This window comes from Drosophila virilis, chromosome 2, assembly GCF_030788295.1.
Source record: "Drosophila virilis strain 15010-1051.87 chromosome 2, Dvir_AGI_RSII-ME, whole genome shotgun sequence".
Classification (NCBI taxonomy): Eukaryota; Metazoa; Arthropoda; class Insecta; order Diptera; family Drosophilidae; genus Drosophila; species Drosophila virilis.
Genome location: NC_091544.1, coordinates 8,894,810 through 8,917,560, shown reverse-complemented (window position 1 = coordinate 8,917,560; position 22,751 = coordinate 8,894,810). Strand labels below are relative to the sequence as shown.

At 42.6% G+C, this 22,751-nt stretch overlaps 1 protein-coding gene across 4 annotated transcripts in view; it reads right to left on the bottom strand.

Moving 5' to 3' along the window:
* Window positions 1-10,257: 10,257 nt before the first annotated feature.
* The window catches only part of Dscam3 (Down syndrome cell adhesion molecule 3), a 29,595-nt gene continuing 17,101 nt past the window's right edge, over window positions 10,258-22,751 (bottom strand). For 2 of the 4 annotated variants that reach the window (XM_002054375.4, XM_070207073.1), the window contains 25 exons: window positions 21,287-21,414; window positions 21,089-21,189; window positions 20,709-20,913; window positions 18,884-19,015; window positions 18,604-18,753; window positions 18,384-18,529; window positions 18,127-18,262; window positions 17,683-17,802; window positions 17,352-17,504; window positions 16,748-17,270; window positions 16,466-16,676; window positions 16,145-16,400; window positions 15,756-15,899; window positions 14,861-15,169; window positions 14,631-14,786; window positions 14,247-14,426; window positions 13,791-14,165; window positions 13,490-13,615; window positions 12,435-12,750; window positions 11,860-12,023; window positions 11,515-11,763; window positions 11,234-11,455; window positions 10,978-11,173; window positions 10,573-10,818; window positions 10,258-10,448 (listed from right to left, as the gene is read on the bottom strand). In XM_002054375.4, the coding sequence (XP_002054411.1) occupies window positions 10,397-10,448; window positions 10,573-10,818; window positions 10,978-11,173; window positions 11,234-11,455; window positions 11,515-11,763; window positions 11,860-12,023; window positions 12,435-12,750; window positions 13,490-13,615; window positions 13,791-14,165; window positions 14,247-14,426; window positions 14,631-14,786; window positions 14,861-15,169; window positions 15,756-15,899; window positions 16,145-16,400; window positions 16,466-16,676; window positions 16,748-17,270; window positions 17,352-17,504; window positions 17,683-17,802; window positions 18,127-18,262; window positions 18,384-18,529; window positions 18,604-18,753; window positions 18,884-19,015; window positions 20,709-20,913; window positions 21,089-21,189; window positions 21,287-21,414 (4,996 nt within the window). In that variant the 3' untranslated portion in view covers window positions 10,258-10,396. Of the gene's footprint in view, window positions 10,510-10,572; window positions 10,819-10,968; window positions 11,174-11,233; window positions 11,456-11,514; window positions 11,764-11,859; window positions 12,024-12,434; window positions 12,751-13,489; window positions 13,616-13,790; window positions 14,166-14,246; window positions 14,427-14,630; window positions 14,787-14,860; window positions 15,170-15,755; window positions 15,900-16,144; window positions 16,401-16,465; window positions 16,677-16,747; window positions 17,271-17,351; window positions 17,505-17,682; window positions 17,803-18,126; window positions 18,263-18,383; window positions 18,530-18,603; window positions 18,754-18,883; window positions 19,016-20,708; window positions 20,914-21,088; window positions 21,190-21,286; window positions 21,415-22,751 lie in introns of those variants that run through there. The other 2 variants (XM_015171452.3, XM_015171451.3) reach the window with 2 other exon arrangements.

Here is a 22,751-nt window from a genome sequence, read left to right as displayed (position 1 = left end):
TTATTTAAATATATATTCTGCAGAATGCACTTGACTGTTATATGGTAGTCAAGTTGCACACTGCATTAGCAGTACTTATTTACTATTAATAGCTGATATATTTCTGTAAAGGTTAAACTAATTCTGATGTGAATATAACAAGTTAAAAGTTGAATACATAAATATTAAGATTATGTATGCTTATACAAATATTTTAATTGGAATCGCAGATTGTATCTTCATAATTATGATAATAATAAGCGTACGCCCATTTCTTAAGGAAACAACTGGCATATGTCTTAAACCCAAAATAAGTGAACACCCACATATATATGCACACTCTAATGTATTGTTAGTAAAAACTTTTTTGACACCTTGTCTTTGTCAGCTCAGCCATAGATATGTATGTATATAGCCAGTCCAATTTATATATAGATGGGTAATGCTGGTTAGGAATTGTCCTCACGTTTTATTCTCTTCGATGTGCGCGTATAAATCAGCCGAGGCGAGTGCCTTAGACTTCTGCCATTCTGTATATATGTATAGGATGTATAAGTAGGGCAATCAGTTTGAGTGCTTTTGCACATCTATTGAACTACATTCCAACATTTGAAAGCAAATGAATTGCATTTACTTTAAGACTCAACACTTGAGCAAGGTATTAATTATTATGTGAAAAAAAGACAATTTAGAGAAGCAATTTTATATGCTTTTGTTGTTGTTGCATTGCAATAATAAATGCTCTCTTTGATGGTGGTATAAATATGAGAATGTTGTGCAAATGGATTTCCATAAATAATGGCAACGAATTCGACTTCCTTTCAACAACAACTTCCGCTGGCTTTGGCTGCTGCCATTTGAAAAAAAAGTAAGAATAAAAAAAAATATATCTATATATAGAAAAGGCAAAATCGCATTTCCGTTTGCTGCTTGTTGCTGCCAGCATATCAGTTGACAATTGGCCATAAGAAATGCAGTACGCTTGCAGCTAACGAGCACACACACATGCACACACTCACACACATGTTGTTGCGGACAGGGACTCAAATGCACAAAGTGACATTTGCCGAGTGCTTGTTGCAGCTGCAATGCCATCAAAAATGTATGAATTTGTTGATTTGACGGAAGTAAATATTTGGCTAACGGATGTGTGCTTCACTTGTGTCGAGTCATCGTCGTAAATGCTGTCGAGCTGCTGTCGGGCTAAGCGCACTATAAAAAATTGATTAGTTCGCCGAGAGCAATGCAAAGATGGCATTCCAAATTGGAATTTCATTGAAGAAACTATGCCCGAAGCGTAGGCCAACATCAGCATATGCGTTTGCGTGTGTGATGTTAATGTTAATGTTATCAGCGTTAGAATATATCTATGATTCAATGATTTGGGTCTGTGGCCTCGGGGCTTTTGGGTTTGGGGCGAATGCAATCTATGACGCGCTTGAAATGCGTGCCCAATCTCAAAAGTGGCATATTCAAATCGTGCAACATTTTTGCATGTTGCAGTTGCATGATGTGTGCGTGATGTGTGTGTTGGTTTGCATTAACGCACGGACAGACACCAAAAATGGCTGCCATTGCGGCTGTCGCTGTGTACGCGTCTATGTCTCTGTGTGTGTGCGTGTGTGTGTGTGTGTGTGTGTGTGCTGCTCAACTAAGCATATCGACGTCAATAAATCATCCAATAATGCGCTGATGCTGCTGCATAGCGCAAATGGCGCCGCTTGCGGCAGCACTCTACTAATGTGGGTATGACAAGAGCGGGGTGGGGTAGCTGCAAGTCTGCTAGCTAGCTAGCATGTCTTTTGCCATTTCCGGAGTTACGTACGAGCTGCTGTTGTTAGCTGAGTGCTTTTTAACTTGGGCGGTGGCAATCGCTGTCAGAGTCGTAGCTGGCGCTGCCGGAGTTGCAATCTCAGCCTCTGTGGCTGTGGCGCACTTATGTTTGCAGATTGTCAGCATAAAATGCAAGGGGAGCATTTCACAGATTGAATTTTATTCGGTTGCGGTTATTTCGAGCCATTACGAGTGGCCTTTATGTACGTATGCGTTTCTGCGTGTGGCTGTGGGTGCACGAGTGCATGCATCAATTTACTAAATTAAGCTATGTATGTTCTCTGTTTGGCAAACTTAAAATGCTTTTCCTGTTAAGTGGCTGCCATTTGTTGAGCTGCATATTCTCGCGTCAATTTCGTTTGGTTAACCCAAACTCGCAGAGCATACCCCACAAGTCCTTACTGTTTGCGCCACAAAGTTAATCAGATTATTTGTTATTGTTTTTTTTTTTTGTTTTGTTTTGCGCTGTACCATTATGTTTTGGTAACGCACACTGTGCGGCAGTATGTGGCAAGTTGGTGGCACCTCGCGTAACAGCTAATCAATTCCCTTTTAATGTGACATTTGCAACAAACTATGAAGGCGGCGTGGCATCTGCTCCTGCTGCTTATGCTGTTTATGCTGCCACCTTTCAGCAGCTAAGCTCAGTCGTGTGAAAAATAGTTTCGTTATGGCAGCCACGCACACTTATTCCCGACTCTGCCTTCCCGAGAGGCGTCTGGCAAATGACGTTACTTAACGCTGCTCCATCGACATTAATGCGATTTTAATGCGCTGATTTGATTGAAGCCAATTGACAGTTTGCTCTTTTGCTCTCTGCAAACAGGCGGAAGAGCTGCACGTGAAGACAGCACGACCCAGAGACCGATAAAGGCAATGCACAATTTATATTCAAATGGTAAATGGAAAATATAAAATTTTTGTTCAGTTTTTTTCTTTTTTTGCGGAAATTCCAATTTCCCATGCCCAATCCTTAAGTTGTCTGTCATAACTTTGTATCCGGCGCGGATTAGTACGAATTTTCTGGAGGCGATGCATCTTTAATATCGTCTAATCTCCATATAGATTTGTGATCAACGTATATTTACATTTTTTTATGTAGCAAGCATTTTGCTTAATCAGTTGTCCAAACGCCAAGCTCAAATTAATTCTTTTAAGGTATTTTGTTGATGTTCTTAATATGTACAATTAATTAATTTCAAAAATCATAATACTATAAGGTACCACCAAACCTAAATTGGCATTACATTATTTATATATATTATTTCGAAGCAGACAGACAGAGATAACGCTAATTATAATAACAACTTGTTATTACTAAACATCAATGCATATAATTTTGCAACTTACTTGAATTAGAGAGGAGTTAAGTTTCGTTGCTGAATTGTGATTTGATGTTTCCACCAACTTTTCGGTCGAGGGGTGGATTTCTTAAAGTCGGTAAGCCAAAAATATTTACACGACCGAATTCTAACAAATTCAAGCCCATTCTAACTTGTCCTACATCGCACAAAAACTGTATAAATTCGGTCCAGGGCTGTACTTTGTCGTCAGTCAGACAGACAAACATATATTCATCGATTTAAAGACTGACTTTATTTGAAATTAGGGAAAATTGCTGAATCCTTGGCTTTTGGATGTAAAAAATCAGGTTCGCGGCTTTAACTTTTAATTTCTTTTCGTTACTAAGAATATTTTAGGTTTAATCAAGCTGCAAATAATCTCCGGTAAGCCCGTAAAAAATACTTTTCATATCCTGAGGATTTCTTCTGGATGCAAAGAGTTTCGTGTAGCTTTTCTAAGAACTTGTTATAATTTTCTTACGATGTAGCTACAATGTAATCTTTATAATGAAGTGACAGTAATTTATATCTCCATACACCAACTTAACTATATGCAATATTTCCTATGTATTTAGCCAGATGATGCGTTAGCATCCATTGCATCGATTAGCCTAGTTGTGTAAGATAAGATTTTCTGCATTCTGGTCATCAGAGTCATAAGGCCATCCACAGAGTCTGCTGCATATCAAATTTGGGGCCAGTCAGCCTGGCCGGCAATCATCCGAGGACATTTTGCAAATTCTGTTCGTCCATCTCTAATTAACCTTTCCAGCAGGCTGGTGCTTCTTTGCAAATTCGACGTGCACATGGCATATGCGAGCAGACCCACATCTGCAGACACACACACACGCAGACACATATATGTATATATGGGATTAACCAGCTTATGGACACCAAAAAGGTGAACTAACCGCTTGTCCCAGAAATTGACAGCGTGGCCTGCTCAACGTTTAATTAGAGTAATTAAAACCAGACAAGCGATGCATTAATAAGCTGCAGCCAGCTGGCGACCTGTTCGCCTGACCGTTTGCTCTGACCTGCAATGTGTTTGGACATTTATGCAAATCAAGTCAGGACGAAGGCGGCATGTTTGAACTACACTAAATGCCAAATCTGCGTTTTGAACTGCAGAGAGTCAAATTTATGCATAGCCAACAACAGGATGCTCGAGATTTATACAGTGAAGTCTGCCTTTGTTGCACCGTCATTAATAAGTATAATAATTAAAATTTGAGATTTGCATTTACAAATCCATTTGCACTCGACTCAGCTTTCTGGCATGCATATCAGTCTGTGGTAATTATACATATATTTTATGCATATCATTAGCTTGCATGGGCAATGAGTGCACTTTGGAACGATGAAGACAGGGAAGCAGCTGAAGCTGGAGACGGTGCCACAGCTGCAGTTGCCTTTGCTGCTGGTGCTGCATATTTTATAAGGCCAAAGGCAATTGGCTTTTTAAATATTGCGACTCGTTTTCAATTTCTCAGCAGAAATTCCATTTGCATTTTTGCCTTTGACATTATTGTCAGCCCCACTCTATTGACATGGGACTGTAAGGGAACTGTCCATCCGTTCCAGCAAAGCAAGTAGCCGTGCTCAGTCCGGCTATGAATTTCCGCTTCCGGTACCATGCGACACGCTTTGCCCGGGCACTCAAGTGTAAAAAGTGCCTTTCAAAGTTATTTTCCTGTTTCTATTTTGCCATCTTCGTTTTCTTCCGCTTCGGTTCCACTGCCACTGCCACTGCCACTGCTTCTGATTCTGCTGCTTCTGTATCTAAATCTGTATCTGTCTTTGTCAGAGTTGCCTTTGTTTCGTGTTTTTTCTTGATTAGAATTTTATACTCATGAATTTTCATTTCCGTTGTGGAATTTTTTACATTGGCAATGCTTATCTGTTGTCATTGAATTCCTTAGAGCTGTGTCGATAAACAACAACCAAAAGAGCCAAAATAAATAAATATACAAATGCAGTGTCCAATGCGCAATTGAAAATATGTGCCTGCATCTACATAAATATACTATATACATTTGCTTGTTTGTATGTGAGTACAGCTCTCTGTTGTGTATTCCCTGTCAGGCGACTTAATGCACATTTCGAATAACCAGCCAGTTGTTGACCTGATTACAGAATCTCTTCCTTCCATCCTGCGGCGGAGAGCTGCAGCGATTGCTATTAATTTACGGACATTTTAATTAATAGAACCCTCTTCTTCCTTTCATTTTGCAATAATTACAATTTGTAATGCTATCGATTATGTGAGTCGCACTCACGCCTCTGGCGTTCTTAAACATAATTTTGTGTTTAACATAACACAAGAATTTTAATGTGAATTCTATTAAATAACTGTGTGGATAATATTTGCAAGAGGAACCCAAAACTAAATGAAATATAATGCTTGTACTTTGCAGGTACTTTCAAAAGAAAGTTGTAAGTCTTCCATGTATGTAAATTCTAAAACTGTTGCACAATATTTCCAGCATTTTAACTGGATTCACCTTTTAGTTGCATAACTACTTAAAATGTTCAGCTGCTTGCAATGGATCCTCCACGCAGTTACAATATTCGACACTCACATTATTCTTGTGCAAGTTTCATTAGATTTTCATAAATGTTCTCCATTTGGATTGCCGCACTTACACTCAATTGGCTGCGCATCCAGTTGAATCAGTTTCTATTTGCCTAGGCCATGGAGACGACATGCACAGATGGCAGGCAGTGTGTCGTCGTATCGATGACGACAAATTCAGGCATTGTTTTGAACCACCTCGCACACTCACTCACATACACAAAAACATTTTCTCACATATGGAGGCGATCAACGTTGAGTGAGCAAAAACAAAGGCAAATGCAGGGCAAAAAAGTTCGATATGCTAACAAAATGTCTGCCACAAAATTAACAAGTCGCTGTTGTTGTAGTACGGGGAGTAGGTGAATGCTGCTGCCAAGCGTAAAGATAGCATATTAACCCCAGGCTTATATGCAGCGTTTATATGTATCTTAGTACTTTTCTTTCAATTTCTTTGTTATACCCAGCATGCAATAAACTTAAGTAAGGTCGTGCCAATGTATGAAGAATGAGATGATGAACTGAATAACTATATACGGCAGCGATTCGTCTTTTTTTGTCTGATAGACGATAACCGGGTTTTCCTAAAAGAACATGTACACGTAAGAATTGGCCCTTTTCGTAACTGATAAATTTCAATTAACTTTGGATTATTCAGGGTATTTATGATTATATGACATACTACTTCAAGGGTATTTAAGCTTCGACACTCTAAAGTCTGCCAGCGTTAGCAGTCAACACAAAGTCGAACAATTTAATTATAACGATTGACAGACGAGCAAACTGACAGACAAACTAATCGCCGCTGACAAAGGCTTTTGCGTGAAATAGTTAGCGGTGCTAAGATTATTATTGCATTATAATGAAATGCAGCACATGTTGCACACCATGCTGGAAGTGAACGAAACCTGTGATAATTCAAATAATGATGACGCCCAGCTGCAGCATCTGAGCAAAGCAGACAAGCAGCCGCAACCACATTGCAACATCCGCCGTTGCATCCGTCTGGCGGGCAATGCAAAAGCACTTTATTTAAGTGAGTCCCACATGAATAGCACTTGGCTGGCTAGCGAGCGGGTAGAATGCCATAGTCGTTGGTGGATGGGTGGTTGAGTTTTGTATTTGTAACACTTCTTTGCAGTTTTTTTATTTATTCACTGTCTTTCTAAAGCATGCATATGCACAGGCAATCCTTTAGCATAGCGGGTGTCGTAGCCACAGCTGTACCCCACTCAAACTCAATCTTATGTATATATGTGGTACACTTGGAGAAAGACATCGCAGAGCATCGAAATTTGTGAAATATGGAAACGTTGCTGTTTTTATAACTTTCTCAGTGCTCTTAAGATCTTTGTGGCTCCATGAAACAATATTCAAACATTTCAGATTTATTGACTTATTTACGTAAATTTATTTGCTTTTAAATTAAGATTAAGTTAGTTGGAATATTTTCATTTAAGTAATATTAATCGTAGCAATATTTTATAAAATGAGTGCCTTTTTTAACTACGAACATTAAAATACATATTTTTTTCAAGTGTACTTTTGTATGTGTGCATGCACTTATACGCCGACGTCAAGTGCCTTTGGCAGCAGTTGTTTGGCAGGTCTGTGGCTTCGGCTTTGGCCGTGGCAGCCTGCGCTGCGCTTGCCTCATTATGTGGAGTTGGCTGTGTCTCTTATTGCATCAGGCCAGGCGAAAAGCAGATAGATATATAATCGCTTTAAAGCTTGCCAGCTGCCAAAGCGATTCGATTTAGACTGCAAATTTCGTATTATAATCCTTTTAGATGCATTGAAAATGCTCAATCACTCAACCAATGTCTGTGCATTGTCAGATTTAATTTGTAAAACATAATTCATAAGCTTTATGAAGGCCTACTGTGCAGTTGGTCAACTGGCCCAAAGTCGACTGGGACGACTAACATGAAGGCAGTTGCTGCAATTTATGACCAGTGGGCCATTAAACGAAGTTGTAATGAAAATGAAAATAATTTACCTTTTAGTAATTTGAAAATTTTAATTAAATGCTATCCCTGGCAGCTGCCAGCTTGTACAATCTCAGTTGTAGGAGTGCAAGGCTCAGCTTGCCGCTGGGCGCCATGTGCAACTGCATCAACGCACATTTGCATTCGGGCCAGGCCTGTTTAGATAATGTCCTACGCACAAGAGGCGGCTGAGAGCAGCCCAGTCAAACATGGCAATAATAGAGCACACACACACATGTTCACACGCACACTTTCAAACTGCACATATACTTGCGTAGGCTGGCTGTTATTAAATGCAAGTGCAGCAATTCTCCCAATCCTGGTTGCTGGCTGCGGCTGGCTATCAAGCAGCGTTAGCTGTGGCTAACTTTGGGCTGGGCATGTTGTTTGCAGTGTGAGTGTGCGTGTGTGTGTAATGTGTATTGTGTGTGTATCCTATCTGCATTACAAGTACATTTTGAACAAGTACGCTACGTGTACTACTAACCTTTGGCATTTTCGGGTTTTGAATTTGCTTAAATTGCATTGTTGTCGCTGTGAATGTTGCCCCTATTGTTGTTGCTGTGGTTGTTGCTGTGGCTGTTGCTGTTGCTGTTGCTGCTGCTCCGTCCTGTATCCCCTTGCCATCTAGTGATTATTTGCATAGGCTCACAGCCAGCAGCTTTAACTAATTGAAATCGATTTTGGGCGACAGTTGTGTGCACTTCTCTAAGTCCTACCATCGAGAATCATGTCAAATTCACACACACACACACACACCCACACTCGCACATAATAGTTGTCATGCGTGTGGCTATTAAATCGATTTTGGATTTTCTTTCGCAATCTAAACCTGATAAAACTTGCATGTATCTTAAGTGCACTTAACTCACTCACCGAATAAACTCCCGTCTTTGTCACAGCTGCGTGACGTCTTTTCATATCTAATTAGACGGCTTTCTTGAAAGGCCAAAGTACCGGAGCCAGAAGCCGCTTAATAGAGCTTTAGGTATGCAGTTAAACAACAAACAACAAACAACAAGAAGAACCACAAGCTGAAACGAATGCCAATTGAAACTTTTTTCTGTAAAGCACAACGAACTATTTGAATCAGCAGAACTTTAATTGGTATTGGAAGCCAAATAGCATTAGCTAAGAGCGGGTTACAACGCGATTGAGACAGTGTTTGAGAAAAGATAAGTGAACTATGCTCAACTAGAGTTTAGTTTACCTTACAAGCGTTGGACTAGCTTTCATTGCGTATACGCAATGCAAACTTAATTACGCCTAAAAGATGCAACACTTTTTATTACTTGCCATGACATGGCACCTCATGCGAATTCCGTTAGCTGCTGTCAAAGAGCAAGGCACTGCACAAATGTTGCTGTATTGACATGACTTTAAAGCAAGTTGGCTACATTCCAGAAAATTGACAAAGTTTCTACAGCAGCAGGTAAACATTGCAACATCATGCCATGCATGCCTAATGTTGCGCCCTTCTATATAGTATGTGGCGTATGGTGGCTTTTTAGTGTTTTTGCCTGTGCGTGTGTGCTTGTGTGAATGTGCGAATGTGTAGGTGTGTGTATCAAAGACATCTTGCGGTTCAGTTTACCAGCTGATATTGCAGCCACAGTGCGGTGGGGTGCCAAAATCCAACTGAGCTGCAGCTGGCGACAGTTGTTGCTGTTTCTGTCGCTGTTGCCGTTGTTGCTGTTGGGAACTGGGCTAGTTTACTGCCACCACTGGCTTGTGGTTAGCCCGTAGTGCATTTGATTGATTTGGTTAGTCTCATTTGCAAACGCAAATATTGGCAGAGTGGCTATGGCCGTTGAGCGGAGCAGCTGGCAGTTAGTTGGTTTTGCCTTTGGTTTCAATTTAAAAATGTAGTTTTAATGAAATAACCACGGCATTGATTTTGTTTATCTTTTTACACCTTTTATTTAATTAATTTGCTGCTAGTATTTGCATTTTGTTTGGTTTTAATTCACATACATGTATATATATATATATATATATATATATTATATATTTACCTAAGATACCAATACAATTTCATTGTTGATTATCTATTTTAATTAAATACCATACCATATTTTACGTACACTAAACAGTTAAAACGCACGTTTAAAAAATCAATCGCGTTAGTTTAAATGCTGCAAATAATTAATATTCAAGAAATAAAAAAATGTGGAAAATAAACAAACAAACCGTAATTGCCACTCCGTTCGATTAAGATGCTGTTTAAATCAAATGCAGAACAATTTGTGTTTGAACAATTCAATTTATCACAACAAAGTGAAACACACATATTCATATTCTCCTATGTAATTGTTTGTATACTTATATCTAGCAGACACTTAACATTTGAGTATGAATACTTCTGGAAATCTGTGATAACTTTTGTGGGTTTACAGTCAGTTTTAAATACGTTTAGATTTTGTATAGTCTTTGATTTGCATTTGCGAGAATTACGCGTGCTGACTTATCTACTAGAGTTTAGCTTATACACTTAACGAACAACAATTAGAGTTGAGTTTGAGCTGTCGACTTGCGACTCGGTTAAGTAAATGCATTAAAATGCCACAGTTATGTTGCCTCTTTTTTTTTTTAGGCGTGTCAGTGTCGGTGTTTTGGTAAGTCTGTGTTCTGGCCAAGTCAGTCAGAGCCAGCTGTTGCTCTTTGCGGCTAGGCTAGTATTAAACGTGTATCGTGTATTCTTGGCGCTCCTGCTCCTTTTTCTCGTGATACCTAGGGGTCGCAGGCTGGTTAGTTTTTGCGGTTCAAGGTTCAAGTTCAAGGTTGGTAGACGCTACATGCATGCAACAAACTACAGTCAAGCACTGGGAGCCCCGATTCTACACATGGCACTTACCTTGCCAACAGTGAGGTCAATTCCTCGCGATCCATTTTCGCCAGCTGCGCTTCGCTGGTGTTTTCCATCACGCGCTGCACCTCCAAGTCCAAGGCGCGCTGCTCCCGCTCACACTCGGCTTGGTCGCCAAATTCGCGTGCATCATGGAAACCAGCCGGCGGTCGGAAGCCACCGGACAAATCGCCGCCTGCCATAGCCGCTATGGAGGCGGCCAACGAAGCGGCAGTCTCAACCTCACTGCCAGCACTGCAATGAGGGGCGATGGAAGGAGCAATATTTTCGTATTGTATAAATGAGTTTCAATTATAATTCGTTATTTAATTTAAGTGTGCAATTTTCGCTGTATATTTAATTTTCTCTGGGGTTTTCGATTCGGATTGTTTAGGGTTTAGGTACCTGAACTACCTGTTGTTACTACCAGGGCACTTTCGTCGCTCCAACGTCTGGTTTCCCGACTGCGATGCATGCTTCCGGCTGCGTTGTCCTGCGGCGCGCTTCTCCATCGGCAAGCCAATGTGCCGCGGCGTATTCAGTCGCCGCTCCAGAGCTGGCGAACCCTGGTCATTGTTTGACTCGGTGCTTGAGTCAGGCCGAAACATATCTGTAAAATAACAGGCATTGGCTGCGATCGCATAGCCAAAATCCCGTGCGGCATACGCACCTACAACGGCGCGTCCATCGCTGCTGCGCGTGGACTTACAAGGAACTCGATAGGTGGGCATATTGGAGAACTCGGCGCTGGGGCTGATGCTGGTGTCTGACTCAGACTCCGGTACTACACCGGCATTGCCACTTTTGGTGCTGCGTGCTCCACTCGACTTCTTGGAATGTCCGGACTGCGAGCCAGCTACAATGGTCATTGACTTGCTCAACGTAGACTCATCTGGAAGCGAGCGCCTTAGCATCTAGCTAAAGTACATACACATGTTTAAAGTTTCTTACCATCAGTATTATAGTAGCGCTGCTTGTGCCAGCTGGACTTGCTCTTGACATGCCCGAAGGCCGCATTTGGCAATAATGGATAGGCCGTGGCATTAAGATTCTCGCCCTCCGGATGCCCAAATGTCTTGAACTGCATGGTGTAGTCATGCGGTGTTTGGGCACCCAGTCCGCGTGTAGGTGTCTTCGCCGGTGCGCCAGTCCGTCCGCCATTCACGCTGAACGTGGCATACGGTGAAATCTCGTACATTTCTAGGTAAGGCACGAGGGAAACGAACGGAATGCGAAGGGGGGGATTTAATTGCTAGCTGCAGTTGAACACGTACGCAGCCTATAGATGCCACTCACCCGACTCATTACTCTTGTCCACCGTCTTGACCGGCGAGGCGCTGTACACCTGCTGATTGCGTCTATTCTCGTGCTCCTCCTTGAAGTCGCCGGGCAGCGCCCGAGACTCATAGCCCTCGGCAATGGGGCCGCAAAGGGTGCGGCGATGTTTGATGGTCAGTGCGCTGCAAGAAAATTGAAACCGCAGTTCAGCGATTAGACGTATAATTAAACGAAGCACTGTTAAAAATGGGAATCTGTTGACCAGAGCAACGAAATAAGTTACTTAGCTGTTGGTAAGTCGTTAAAATTGACAAATTGGATTTGTCTTTCAACGGGATGGGTAAATATTATTGATTTTCTCTCAGCTGTGGGCATAATTAAAAAAAAGGGACTCTTAGCAAGGAAATAAAAATGCCGTTTTTCATTTGATTTTTCGCTCCACCTTTACCTGATGTGCCACTGCCAGCCGAGTTAATTAAAGCTTAATTAACATTCGCAAGCAATTACATCCGACCAGCGGCTAGTCCCCCCGATATCCCAATTTAATTTGCATCCACCCTCTCTCCCTTTTGGATCCGTCCCCTGGTACTTACATCGTTATGATGGACACTGTGATTATGACAACGACAATAAACGTTGCCAACCAATCACCGCTGGTTGGATTTGTCACATTTATAAGATTGTTCATCAAATCATTTTCCGCCGGGAACACTGGAGGCGGTGGTATAGTGTTGCCGTCGAGACTCGTTGTGCTGAAATGATAATGCTCCGTCGTTTTGGCGGCATCGTTGGTAGCGGAGATGCGCAGCTGGTACCACTTGGCGGGCAGAAAGTCGCAGAATATTAAGTTTTCACGATTCTCTTCGGCGTTCGATATATCCGATGTGACAACTGTCCAGCGTATGTCGCCTGGGAAATAAAAACAAATAAGTAAATCAAGAAAAAAAAATGCAAATATGTCAGCTTTATTTTTTTTTTGGGCAAAAGGAAATTGTGCATCATACGCCACGTTGCACGTGGCGCCAGCTTCCGCGGTTAAAAAATTGTATAAATATTTATAAATAAAAATACATGTTCATTGCTCAGATAATTGAAAACGTAAATAATTGCATTAATTGAATTCAATTAAAAAAGTGTTATAATAATAACACTTGGCGGGCCGAAACTTAAATACTCTCGTAGATCTAATATATAAAAATTGATTGATATTATTTCGTCAATATTTGTGAATAAGTTTAATGGAGCTATAATACGCTATTGTGTACAGATTTTTTTTAAATCTGAACCCAGTTTTTTAATCACTGAAATTATAGTGTTTGCTTTCAGCTTAAATGCTTATGCAGGCTTTAAAGGCTTTTAGCTTAAATTATTTTGCTGTGTATTCTGTTATGTTTGAGGCTGCCTTGTGAATAAATTTTAAGTAATAAATGCTTCCTTTTACTCAGATATTTATCATAATTTGTTATCACATTTACAGCATAAAAGTCTTTTGTATTATATTTCCCTTCATCTGAATATCATGTTTTAAGCCAGAAGGTATAACTACACATATACATTTTTATAATGAGTTGCTGTTGGATTTGAATAAGTTTTAATACCCACTGAAAAAAAGGTGATGACTGTACATTTATTACATATTTTAACATACCAAGCGGTCGGTGCTCTATAGAGAAATGATGTATACTGCAGCCGCCATTGTGCCACGATGACAGCTTTAAATTTACACAGGTTGCATTTGTGGCAATTAGTTCGTTGCCATTGGGCGCCTGGGAGGCTGTGTGGAATGGAAATTAGTATGGAAATGAATGCATGTGGGAAATATTCAGCAGCAAGTGGCCATTGTGGTCAACTGAAATTTGAATGCAGCCACAGAAAATGCGGCCGCAGTTGCTGCTCGACTGGTCCAGTTTGTACTTATGTATGTAAATGCAATAGGGCTGAGTACTCACCTTTTCCCTTGGTCCAGACATTAATTTCCTCGCTGGCCGCACCATCGCCCACCAAATTGTGCGCCGACATTTTTATAATGTACTGATTTCCGCACTTCAGGCCCGTCATCGTGTAAGCGTTGTTCTCTGGCAGCAGCTCCGTCTGTGACCAGCTATCGCCGACGGTGTGATACGAAATGGTGTACCCCTGCAGCGGCGCTCCACCATCGTCGGGTGCATCCCAGCTGACACGTATGCTGTCAGCGGATGCGTACTGCACAATGATTTGTGGTGCGCCGGGCGGCTTCATAGCAATCACCTGATATTGGATTTCGTCACTACCAAAGAGATTGTTTGCTGTGCAGGTATAATTTCCGGACAGGCTGCCTTCAACGCCTGTCAAGCGTGCGGACCGAAACGAAAAGCAGATCAAAAGATGTATATGCAAATATTTTTTTGCATCACAGCCCTACTTACGGTGTATTCTTAAATTGCCCTCATTGGTCACCTCATAGAAGGGGCTAAAGGTGACGGGACGATCACGCGTCAACCAACGCGCTCGCGGCGTAGGATTGCCCACAGCGAGGCACTCCAGCACGAGCCTGGTACCGCTGGCCTTGCGCACCACCTGGCCAAATGAGGCGATGCGAGCAGGTGCTATAACAAACAAGCAACAGAGCAAACATAATAATGTTGTCTACCGTTAGCCGCTCGGTATTTAAATGTTGATAGGGCTCTTGCGGTTATTTTGGCCAACATGGGCGAAATGTAAAATTTTAATTAAAACGAAAATCGCACAATCGCCTATAGTGTCATCATTTGAGCCACGTGAAAGTGTTTTTAAAGCGCTATAACGCCTACCTCGTGTATTTGTGGCCTGGGCCACCACCGATGTGGGCTCACCCTCACCCACTGATGTGGATGCAGAGACCCAGAACTCGTACATTTGATTCTCGGCCAGACTGCGTGCCTCGAATGTCACTGGATAGCCGTTCTCGTCAACGCGCACCATGTGAGCTGATCGCCAAAAATAAAGAACGACGGAAAAATATTCATGCAATGTGTTAGCCTCGTCCATTTTGGATACTCACTCTTGGTCTGGCCCTTACGACCCGCTTCGCGCGCGTATACCGTGTAATGCGATATGATGCCGTTGCGATTCTTCGGCGGTAGCCATGAAATTAAAATCGAATCAGCCGTCAAGGCTGCCGCTTTAATGGCCGCCGGCGCATCGGGCACATCGTCATCGGTTTGGCAAAATAATGGCTGACTGGCCATGCCATCTCCGGTGGCCGTGTAGGCCAGAGCGCGTATCGAATAGTTGGTAGCCTTCAGCAGAGTATGCAGATACGTTTCCAGGTTCGAAGTTCGTTTTATCTCCAGTTTCGCGGGGAAGTCAACTGTGAAATTGAATTGATAAGCCATATGGTTATGCGATGAGTAACAAATAAATCCAAGACCAAGACTGCCGTATGGTCATTCACTTCAAAATGTCGTTGGTTTGAACCACAAAATATTAAGTCCTTGGCCATAATGCCAAATTATAGCGCCAACTAAACTTGATGGTTGTCTATAGGGAAGTCACTTTGGGGTTAATTGAGTTAAGTATTTGACAACTCTGGCTGCTTAGACCCTGTAAATAGTATCGATTGCCAAGTATGTACATTGATTTGATAAGCGGTGCCAATATCCACAACTTGCAGGCTCATCAATGTGCTGACGCACAGCGCGGCGCCAAAACCAATAAACCAAGCAACTAACTTGCCGCTTGTTACTGCTCACCCCGTTCCGTTCCCACTTTCCACTTCCCGATTACCGCTTTCCACTACCCGCCAACCCCTGCCGTCAGCACAATCATATCGATTGGTGTTTACACAGCGCTCGTCGCTTGCAATATCAACAAAATCAGCGCCATAAAGTGCCAACTGGCAGCCACAAAATCTAGATAGCTAGTTGGATGCACTGGCTTGGGAAGCGTATACTCACTTTGATGCACTATGGGACGATATAAAATTTTATAGCCTTGTATTATGCCGCCATGGAATTGCAGTGGCGGCTCCATCCACGATATCTTCAGGCTCTGCGACGACAGTGCCGAGCAGTTAACGTTTTGCGGTGCAGCCTCCGGCACTGTAGAGTGTTAAATCGATAGAAAATTCAATTTTTAAGCTATGAATTATTTGGATTAATAATAGGAAGATCTCAAACGATATAAATTAAACAAATATTTAATATATTAAATCCAACAAAAAGTTAGTGCCAAAGTTGTGGAAATGGAAATCAGGGAAGAACTCGATTTCCACTTCTGTTTACAAAATACTCACCGTCCTAAGATTCTTCATTCTGTAAAAAATTAACAATCAAAGGCCACTTACCGCCTTCGGCTGTGGTGCCAAAGATGGGCGCACTCCAGGGCCCGGAGCCGAAACTGTTGAGAGCCCGCACGGTGACTGCGTAGCGTGTGTACTTGCGGAGCCCTCGAAGGGTGGCCTTAGTAGTTGCCCAGCCGCTGACAATGACCGATTTAAGGGAGCTGTTCACCACGCTTATGTAGTTAATGTTCTGCTTTTCCTCGGTGCAGTTAACGGTGTAGCCAATAAGCTCGCCGTTCCATGACTCGCGGGGCGGTATCTGCAATTGGTGAGCATGAAATCGAGGGAAACTGGAGCGCTGCATGGGGAGACGGCTGCACACACCTGCCAGGTTATAATCAGCTCGCTTTCACCACCCGTTTGCACCTGCACATTGGATGGTGCCTCTATGGGCGCCTCTTCCTGTGTTTTCAGCACTATCGGCTCCGTGTAGGCGCTACGCTCAATCTCGTTGATGGCCTGCATGCGTATCAGGAATGTTGTCGCCGGGGACAGACCCGACACAATGGCATTCTCGCGTAGATCGCTGTCATAGCTAACAGGAGCAACAAAAAATTGCAGAGTCTATCAAGGATTCATGACTACAGGATATCTATGCACACACACCTGCGACTTATGCTCGTCGACGGCAGCGTGACATTGATGACATTAATGCCATTCCAGTCGCCGCCGGCGGAACCCAGTGCGGCGTGCGACTGCAGATACTTGAGCGCTTGATACTGCACCAGGTAGCTGAGCACGGGCGAGTTTCCATCGAAGGGTCGTCGCCAGCTTAGCTTAACGGTGCGGGAGCCAACCTCAAAGACTTCCAGATTGGAGGGTGTATCAGGTCGCTCTTGCACGGCAAGAAAAATAATTTGCTCTGCGCGTCCATATGGATTCTCGGCTATGCAACGATATACGCCCGAATCATGGCGATCCGAGTGTCCAATGGTGAGTTGCGAGTCCACGCCTTTTTCCGTTTTCATCTCTGCAATGCTGAAGCGAAAGTTATTCAGATCTATGCGGCCATTGTTGTGTGTCCAGGCAATGCTTATGGGCTCATCGCCCTTCGCATGGCAATCCAATGTAACCGGATCGTTCCGACGTGAGCTGACATTACGGGCGGGCTGCTCGAAACGCGCCGGCTCTGCATGATGTAAGGAGTTGAGAAAAGGGTTGTAACCGTTGGTTAGCTTTGCCCTGGATATAAAGCTATTTTTCGCATTACCATTCACATTGATGCGTATTATCTTCTTGAGGCCGGCGCCAATTTCATTGGTAGCCTGGCACATGTAGTAACCCTCATCATTGTCCGTGGCCAGATTAAGGAGCAGCGAATGATTGCGCATATTTAGTGGCTTGAAGTCCTTGGAGGCTTTGCCTGCAAGAGGCGTTTTAATTAAACTAATTGCTACTCGCATTCAAATGCGTCTAAGCTAATTAATAATCCAGCGCTTAACTTTAGCGCTGGGTTTGACCGTTTAACCCATCCAATTTGAATGAACTGAGATGGTTGGACTTGGGCATAAGCCGCTTGGGCAGCAGATTGGCAAACTTACCCTGTCCTTTGAACCAGGTAATAGCTGGAATCGGATATCCTTCCGCCTCGCAATTTATCGATATTGTATTGCCCAACATAATGGCCGTATCCATGGGCTCGTATCTCCAGCGCGGCGCCACTGAAACGTGACCGGGAGACAGTGCCGAAACGTAACGAATGAAAGCGCACCAAGTAAACAACAAAATTAACAACTTGCTGTTTGTGTTTCTCTCTACATTGGACTGTATGTGTGTGTGTGTTTGTGTGTGTGTGTGTGTGTGCGTGATTGGGTGAGTTTCAGTTGTGTAGCCCGAAAAAGGGCAAAGTGCTGGCACAACTGGCGCACAAATCCTGCGTGATTTATTTTGAAATAACAGCAAAGCGAACCATTGGATACAGCTTCCAACGGAGCTGGCACCCGCCCGTTACATTTCACCTGCTTTTCATGGCCCAACAAACTTACCGCGCACTTGCAGTTCCGCCGTATAGTTCACCTTGGCAGCAGCATTGCTGGCATAGCAGGTGTATTTGCCGCTGTGCTTGGCGCTGATATCCTTGAACACCAGCAGTGAGTAAAACTCTTCCTTCTTCTCGGTAATCTTGTAAATTGAAACACACACATAAGATGCACCATCAGCAGTAGCAGTAGCAACAACAAAAATGTTTCACAAGTTGCGCTAAATGCAACGCTAGTTCGACATCTTCGGATTGGCAGCTCACCTGCAGGCTGAGGGGTATGACACTGTCATCCTTTTTCCAGCTAAAGTAGATGGGCATGTCGCCAGAGGATACCGCGCAGGTGATTTGCGCGCGTCCGCCCTCCTGCAGATTCTTGGGAAACTTGAAGGCCTCAATGACGGGCGGACCTGGTGAGCGATTAGCCAACGTGGCAGACATTAATGCGACATCCAACTGAAGGGGAGTCTCCTCTTCAACTTACTGTTCACATTCAATTGCATGTCGCGACGCGCCTCCTCGCCAGCCCGACTGCGAACGATGCACGTATAGATGCCCTGATCCCTGCCAGGCTCCACGTTCTTGATGACAAGCTGCCCCCCCTCCTGCACCGTGCTGAGCGTATAGTGTGCGCCTGAACCAAAAGGGATAATAAAAATGTGTAGAAAATACTGTCATGCGCTCGGCTGCATTTTCAACTGCAACAGCCACGCCTCTTGCCCCGTATCCCGTACCCCCTTTGATTCTATCGCAATTTGTCTTACTTGTTGTCAATTCCTGATGTGCCTTCTCCCAGCGAATTTGGTCAATAGGATACCCGGCAAACGGACAGCGCACAATAATGTCCTCTCCAGCAACGGCTTTTATGGGTCCAATAGCACGCACATACGGCGGACCTACAAAAATGTGTTTGCGTGTTTGTGTTCGTGTGAAAGAGCGTTGCATAATTTATTAAATTAGTAACAAAATGCAATTAGGCGGATGCGTAGCGCCAATGCTTAATAATTCAAATTATATTCTGCTCAGGACAGATGCGACATTAATGCATAAAACGCATCCGTAGCCGGCGCCACAGGGTGCAATTTGTAGGGCCGCTAATGCAGCACGTTGCGTCCGCAAATACGTTGCATAAATTGCAATATTCATAATTAAAAGGCCTGTTCCACAATGTGTATCGCAATGCGCGACAGTACCACAGTGCGTATGCGTGATATTGCTGTTACATAACACATATCAATATATAGATTGGGCTTACATGTCCGCACTCGTTTGGTTGGCAACATTTTTAACATCTGTATAACTTATAACTAGCCAATTACTGAGCTGCCTAACTTGATAGCAGTCTCTCATTAATAATTTATAAACATTTTTTATTTAATTTAATCGCTAATATCCAATCCTTACGCAAGAAGAAAAACATCAATATAAGCCAGTTATTAAAGTACGTCATGCTTGTGTCAAGCATAAAATTCTTACTTCAGACATGACTTATTAACTTTCCTCAAATTTAAATAACGTTTTTAAGCATTATTTATCCCATTAAAAAGCATTGAATAGTATCGAATTAAGTTTAAAAACTCTTAAAAGACTTTGAAAGACTCATATAGTTTAAAGCTGTGCCTAGTTCGTTCTTAGAAACATTTTGAAATGAGAAAATATATATCTTGATTAAAGACCATGGTGAACTTTAAATAAGATTGATCAATTCTTGATAGATTTAATCTAATCATCTTATCTTAAACATAGCTCCCATCATTAAATTCATTTTATTAAATACTGTCTTTAATTTATATAGCGGAGGGTTCGACACCCAACCCAATTATATCACTGGGCGCCACCTAGCGCATTATGGCTTGGAATAGTGGACACAGGCCTAAAGTGATTTGCGACTCAGCTGAAAGGGGGCCGCAAGCACACGCCATTTATCATCAATGCGACCATTTAAATATCAAGTATACCCACACATACAGGCTGCGGGCAAGTGGAGGAGTGAGAGACAGCATCAATCATGAGGCAAGCTCAAGGCGGGGCACATGATTAATATATGTCAGATACGCATTCGCTTATGCATTATTAACACATTAAGATTGTATTATCAAAACAGCTTAAAATTCGGAAATTCGCAAATATGTATATGTGTGTTTGCCCCCCTACTGCTTGAGTGTAGGGTTCCTCACAGAGTTTATGTCTGATTTGACAGTGATTATCCCGCTTGGTAGGGATTGCATTTGCCAAGCCCCTCTTAGCAATGGTTCACATTGGCTACATATCGATGGCGACCCCATCGACATCGTTGCCGTTGGGGATTTTTCTTGGAATTTTGTGCTGAATATGTGGGTATTTTTATTTTTCTTTTTTTTTGCTGCTCTCTTTTGTGACGTTGTCTTGACAAAATGTATTTCCAATCAGTGCGGATGTGGATGTGGGGCACTCAAAAAATTCAAGGCTCAGCTTTTCTTGGCATTTGCATTGTGCTCCACACAAAAATGGCCTTTGAAATGCGATAGGGGGTAGGCAAGAGCATAACTTCAAGTTTCAGTATAAAGGTGGCGTGGAATAATTGATTTTACAGCCTGTTTATTAACTCACCGTAAACATTCAGCCGTGCGGAGTGTTCAACGTTGCCCATAGTATTGCTAGCCACACACCTGTACAGGCCGCCATCGTCGGGACGCACATGTGAGATATTTAAATGGCTTATCACATCGCCAGACATGTCGACAAATTGGCCAATTGCAAAGCGATGATGCAAAGACACATCCATAATGGGCTGTGAGTCCAGAAGCCATGCAAACTGCAACGAGAAGCGCAGCAGATAATCAATAAGGAGACGTCTGGATATGGCCAGTACATAATTTGTGCGCTTAATCAGACATTTGTGTATGTGCGTGTATGTGTCTGTGTGTGTGAATGTATATGTGTGACGTCATAACAATGCATAATAATAGCCATAAAACATTGGAACTTACTTGCGGCGGCGGTGAGCCGCTGGCGGAGCACTTAAGCGATATTAATGGCCCCGGACGCACATTCTGCTCAATGAACGTGTAAATCAATTCGGGCACAGTGTCTGCAAAAAGGCAAAAGTAGCACGTCTGATAAATGCCAAACCCTGTCTCATAAACTATGCATGAGTGGGTAGGAGAGCTGTACCCATGTCAACTTACCGCCCAGCTTCAGTTCGGCCATGGCCTGCGCACTGGCGCGATGATTCTCCACGAGACATTGATAGACACCGCGGTCGCGTCGTCCCACATTCAACACTAGCAACGAGCTCTTCGATAGGAAGCGTATGCTGGCAACAACCAAAAAAAAAGAAGAGAGTTTACGGAAATCAGTCAGAACAAGTAAGAAAGCTCTGGTCGGGATTGCCCGACTAGCAGATACTCTGAGTCCAGCGCATGTCTGCCCTTATGGCTTCCTTTTATACATACGTACACAGAAGCACACACATATACATAAATAAATTGCTCAAAAAACAAAAGTTTGATATCGATATCCATTTCTTAGACGCGGGACAATTCATCGAAGATTTGAGCTTCAAGCATATACCTTTAAGATTTGAAGTCGATTCGTTCAAACGGACGAATGGCTAAATCAACTTGGCTGCTGATGCTGATCATGAACATGTATACTTTCTACAGTCGTTATTGCTTTCCTTGGCCTGTTACAAACATAAGCACAAACTCATTATACCCATTTTGACCATTTTCAAAGGGCCTTATACCCTTATACAAAAACGAGCGAAAAAGAAGAAGAAATACCTATTTAAACTTTGGCTGGCAAAAAACCTGAGCTTCAAAACTGGCAACGTTGCATGAAAAAAGCACGAGCATACAATATGCCATAAACTCACGCCATTTTGTAAGCTAAAAGTGTAAGCTGTGAGTTTCTGTGTGTTTGTGTATGTGGGTGAATGTGTTTTTTTTTTTTTTTTGTGCACATTGGCCTTTTGTTCGCTCAGGCGAAATTTGTTATTTATTTTATTAGCATAAGCATAAAAATTTCTGCTTGATTTGTTATGCTGATTTGCTTGAGCTGAGCTCGGTTCACCCTTCCTATCTCGGTCTCGCTCTGCTTGACCGCTTCTTCTTTGGTATATATCCTTGGGCAACAGCTGGTCAGTTCGCCCACATACACGCGCACACACACACAGCAGAACAAAGACACATATACTCGAATGATGTTTGTTTTTACAGGCTATTTGTACTCAGGGCTGTTTGCCAGCTCAAATGTATATACCTATACACGTTTACATATCTCTATATATATATATATGTGTAGTCGTATATACATATATTGTAGCTGATGTGCTGGAGTATTCAAGTTTGCATTTTGCTTGGGCAAGCTGCGTATTATGCTGATTTCACGTAATTTGCATTAAATTATCAAGATGTGTTCAACCCATTCAAGTGGGTGTGTATGTGCATAACGCCCAGTCGCAGGCCGCTTGGCAAACTGCCGCTTCTAAGATTAACATAATTTATGTTTTGTACACACACATACGTATGTGCCAAGAGCGTATGTATGTGCTTGCATTACTGGTCTTCCATTTGATTTTAATTACTTGTACTAATGAACGATAACAATTACATTCTACTAACTGGCTCTTGTTTTGTTTGCCAGAGAAAT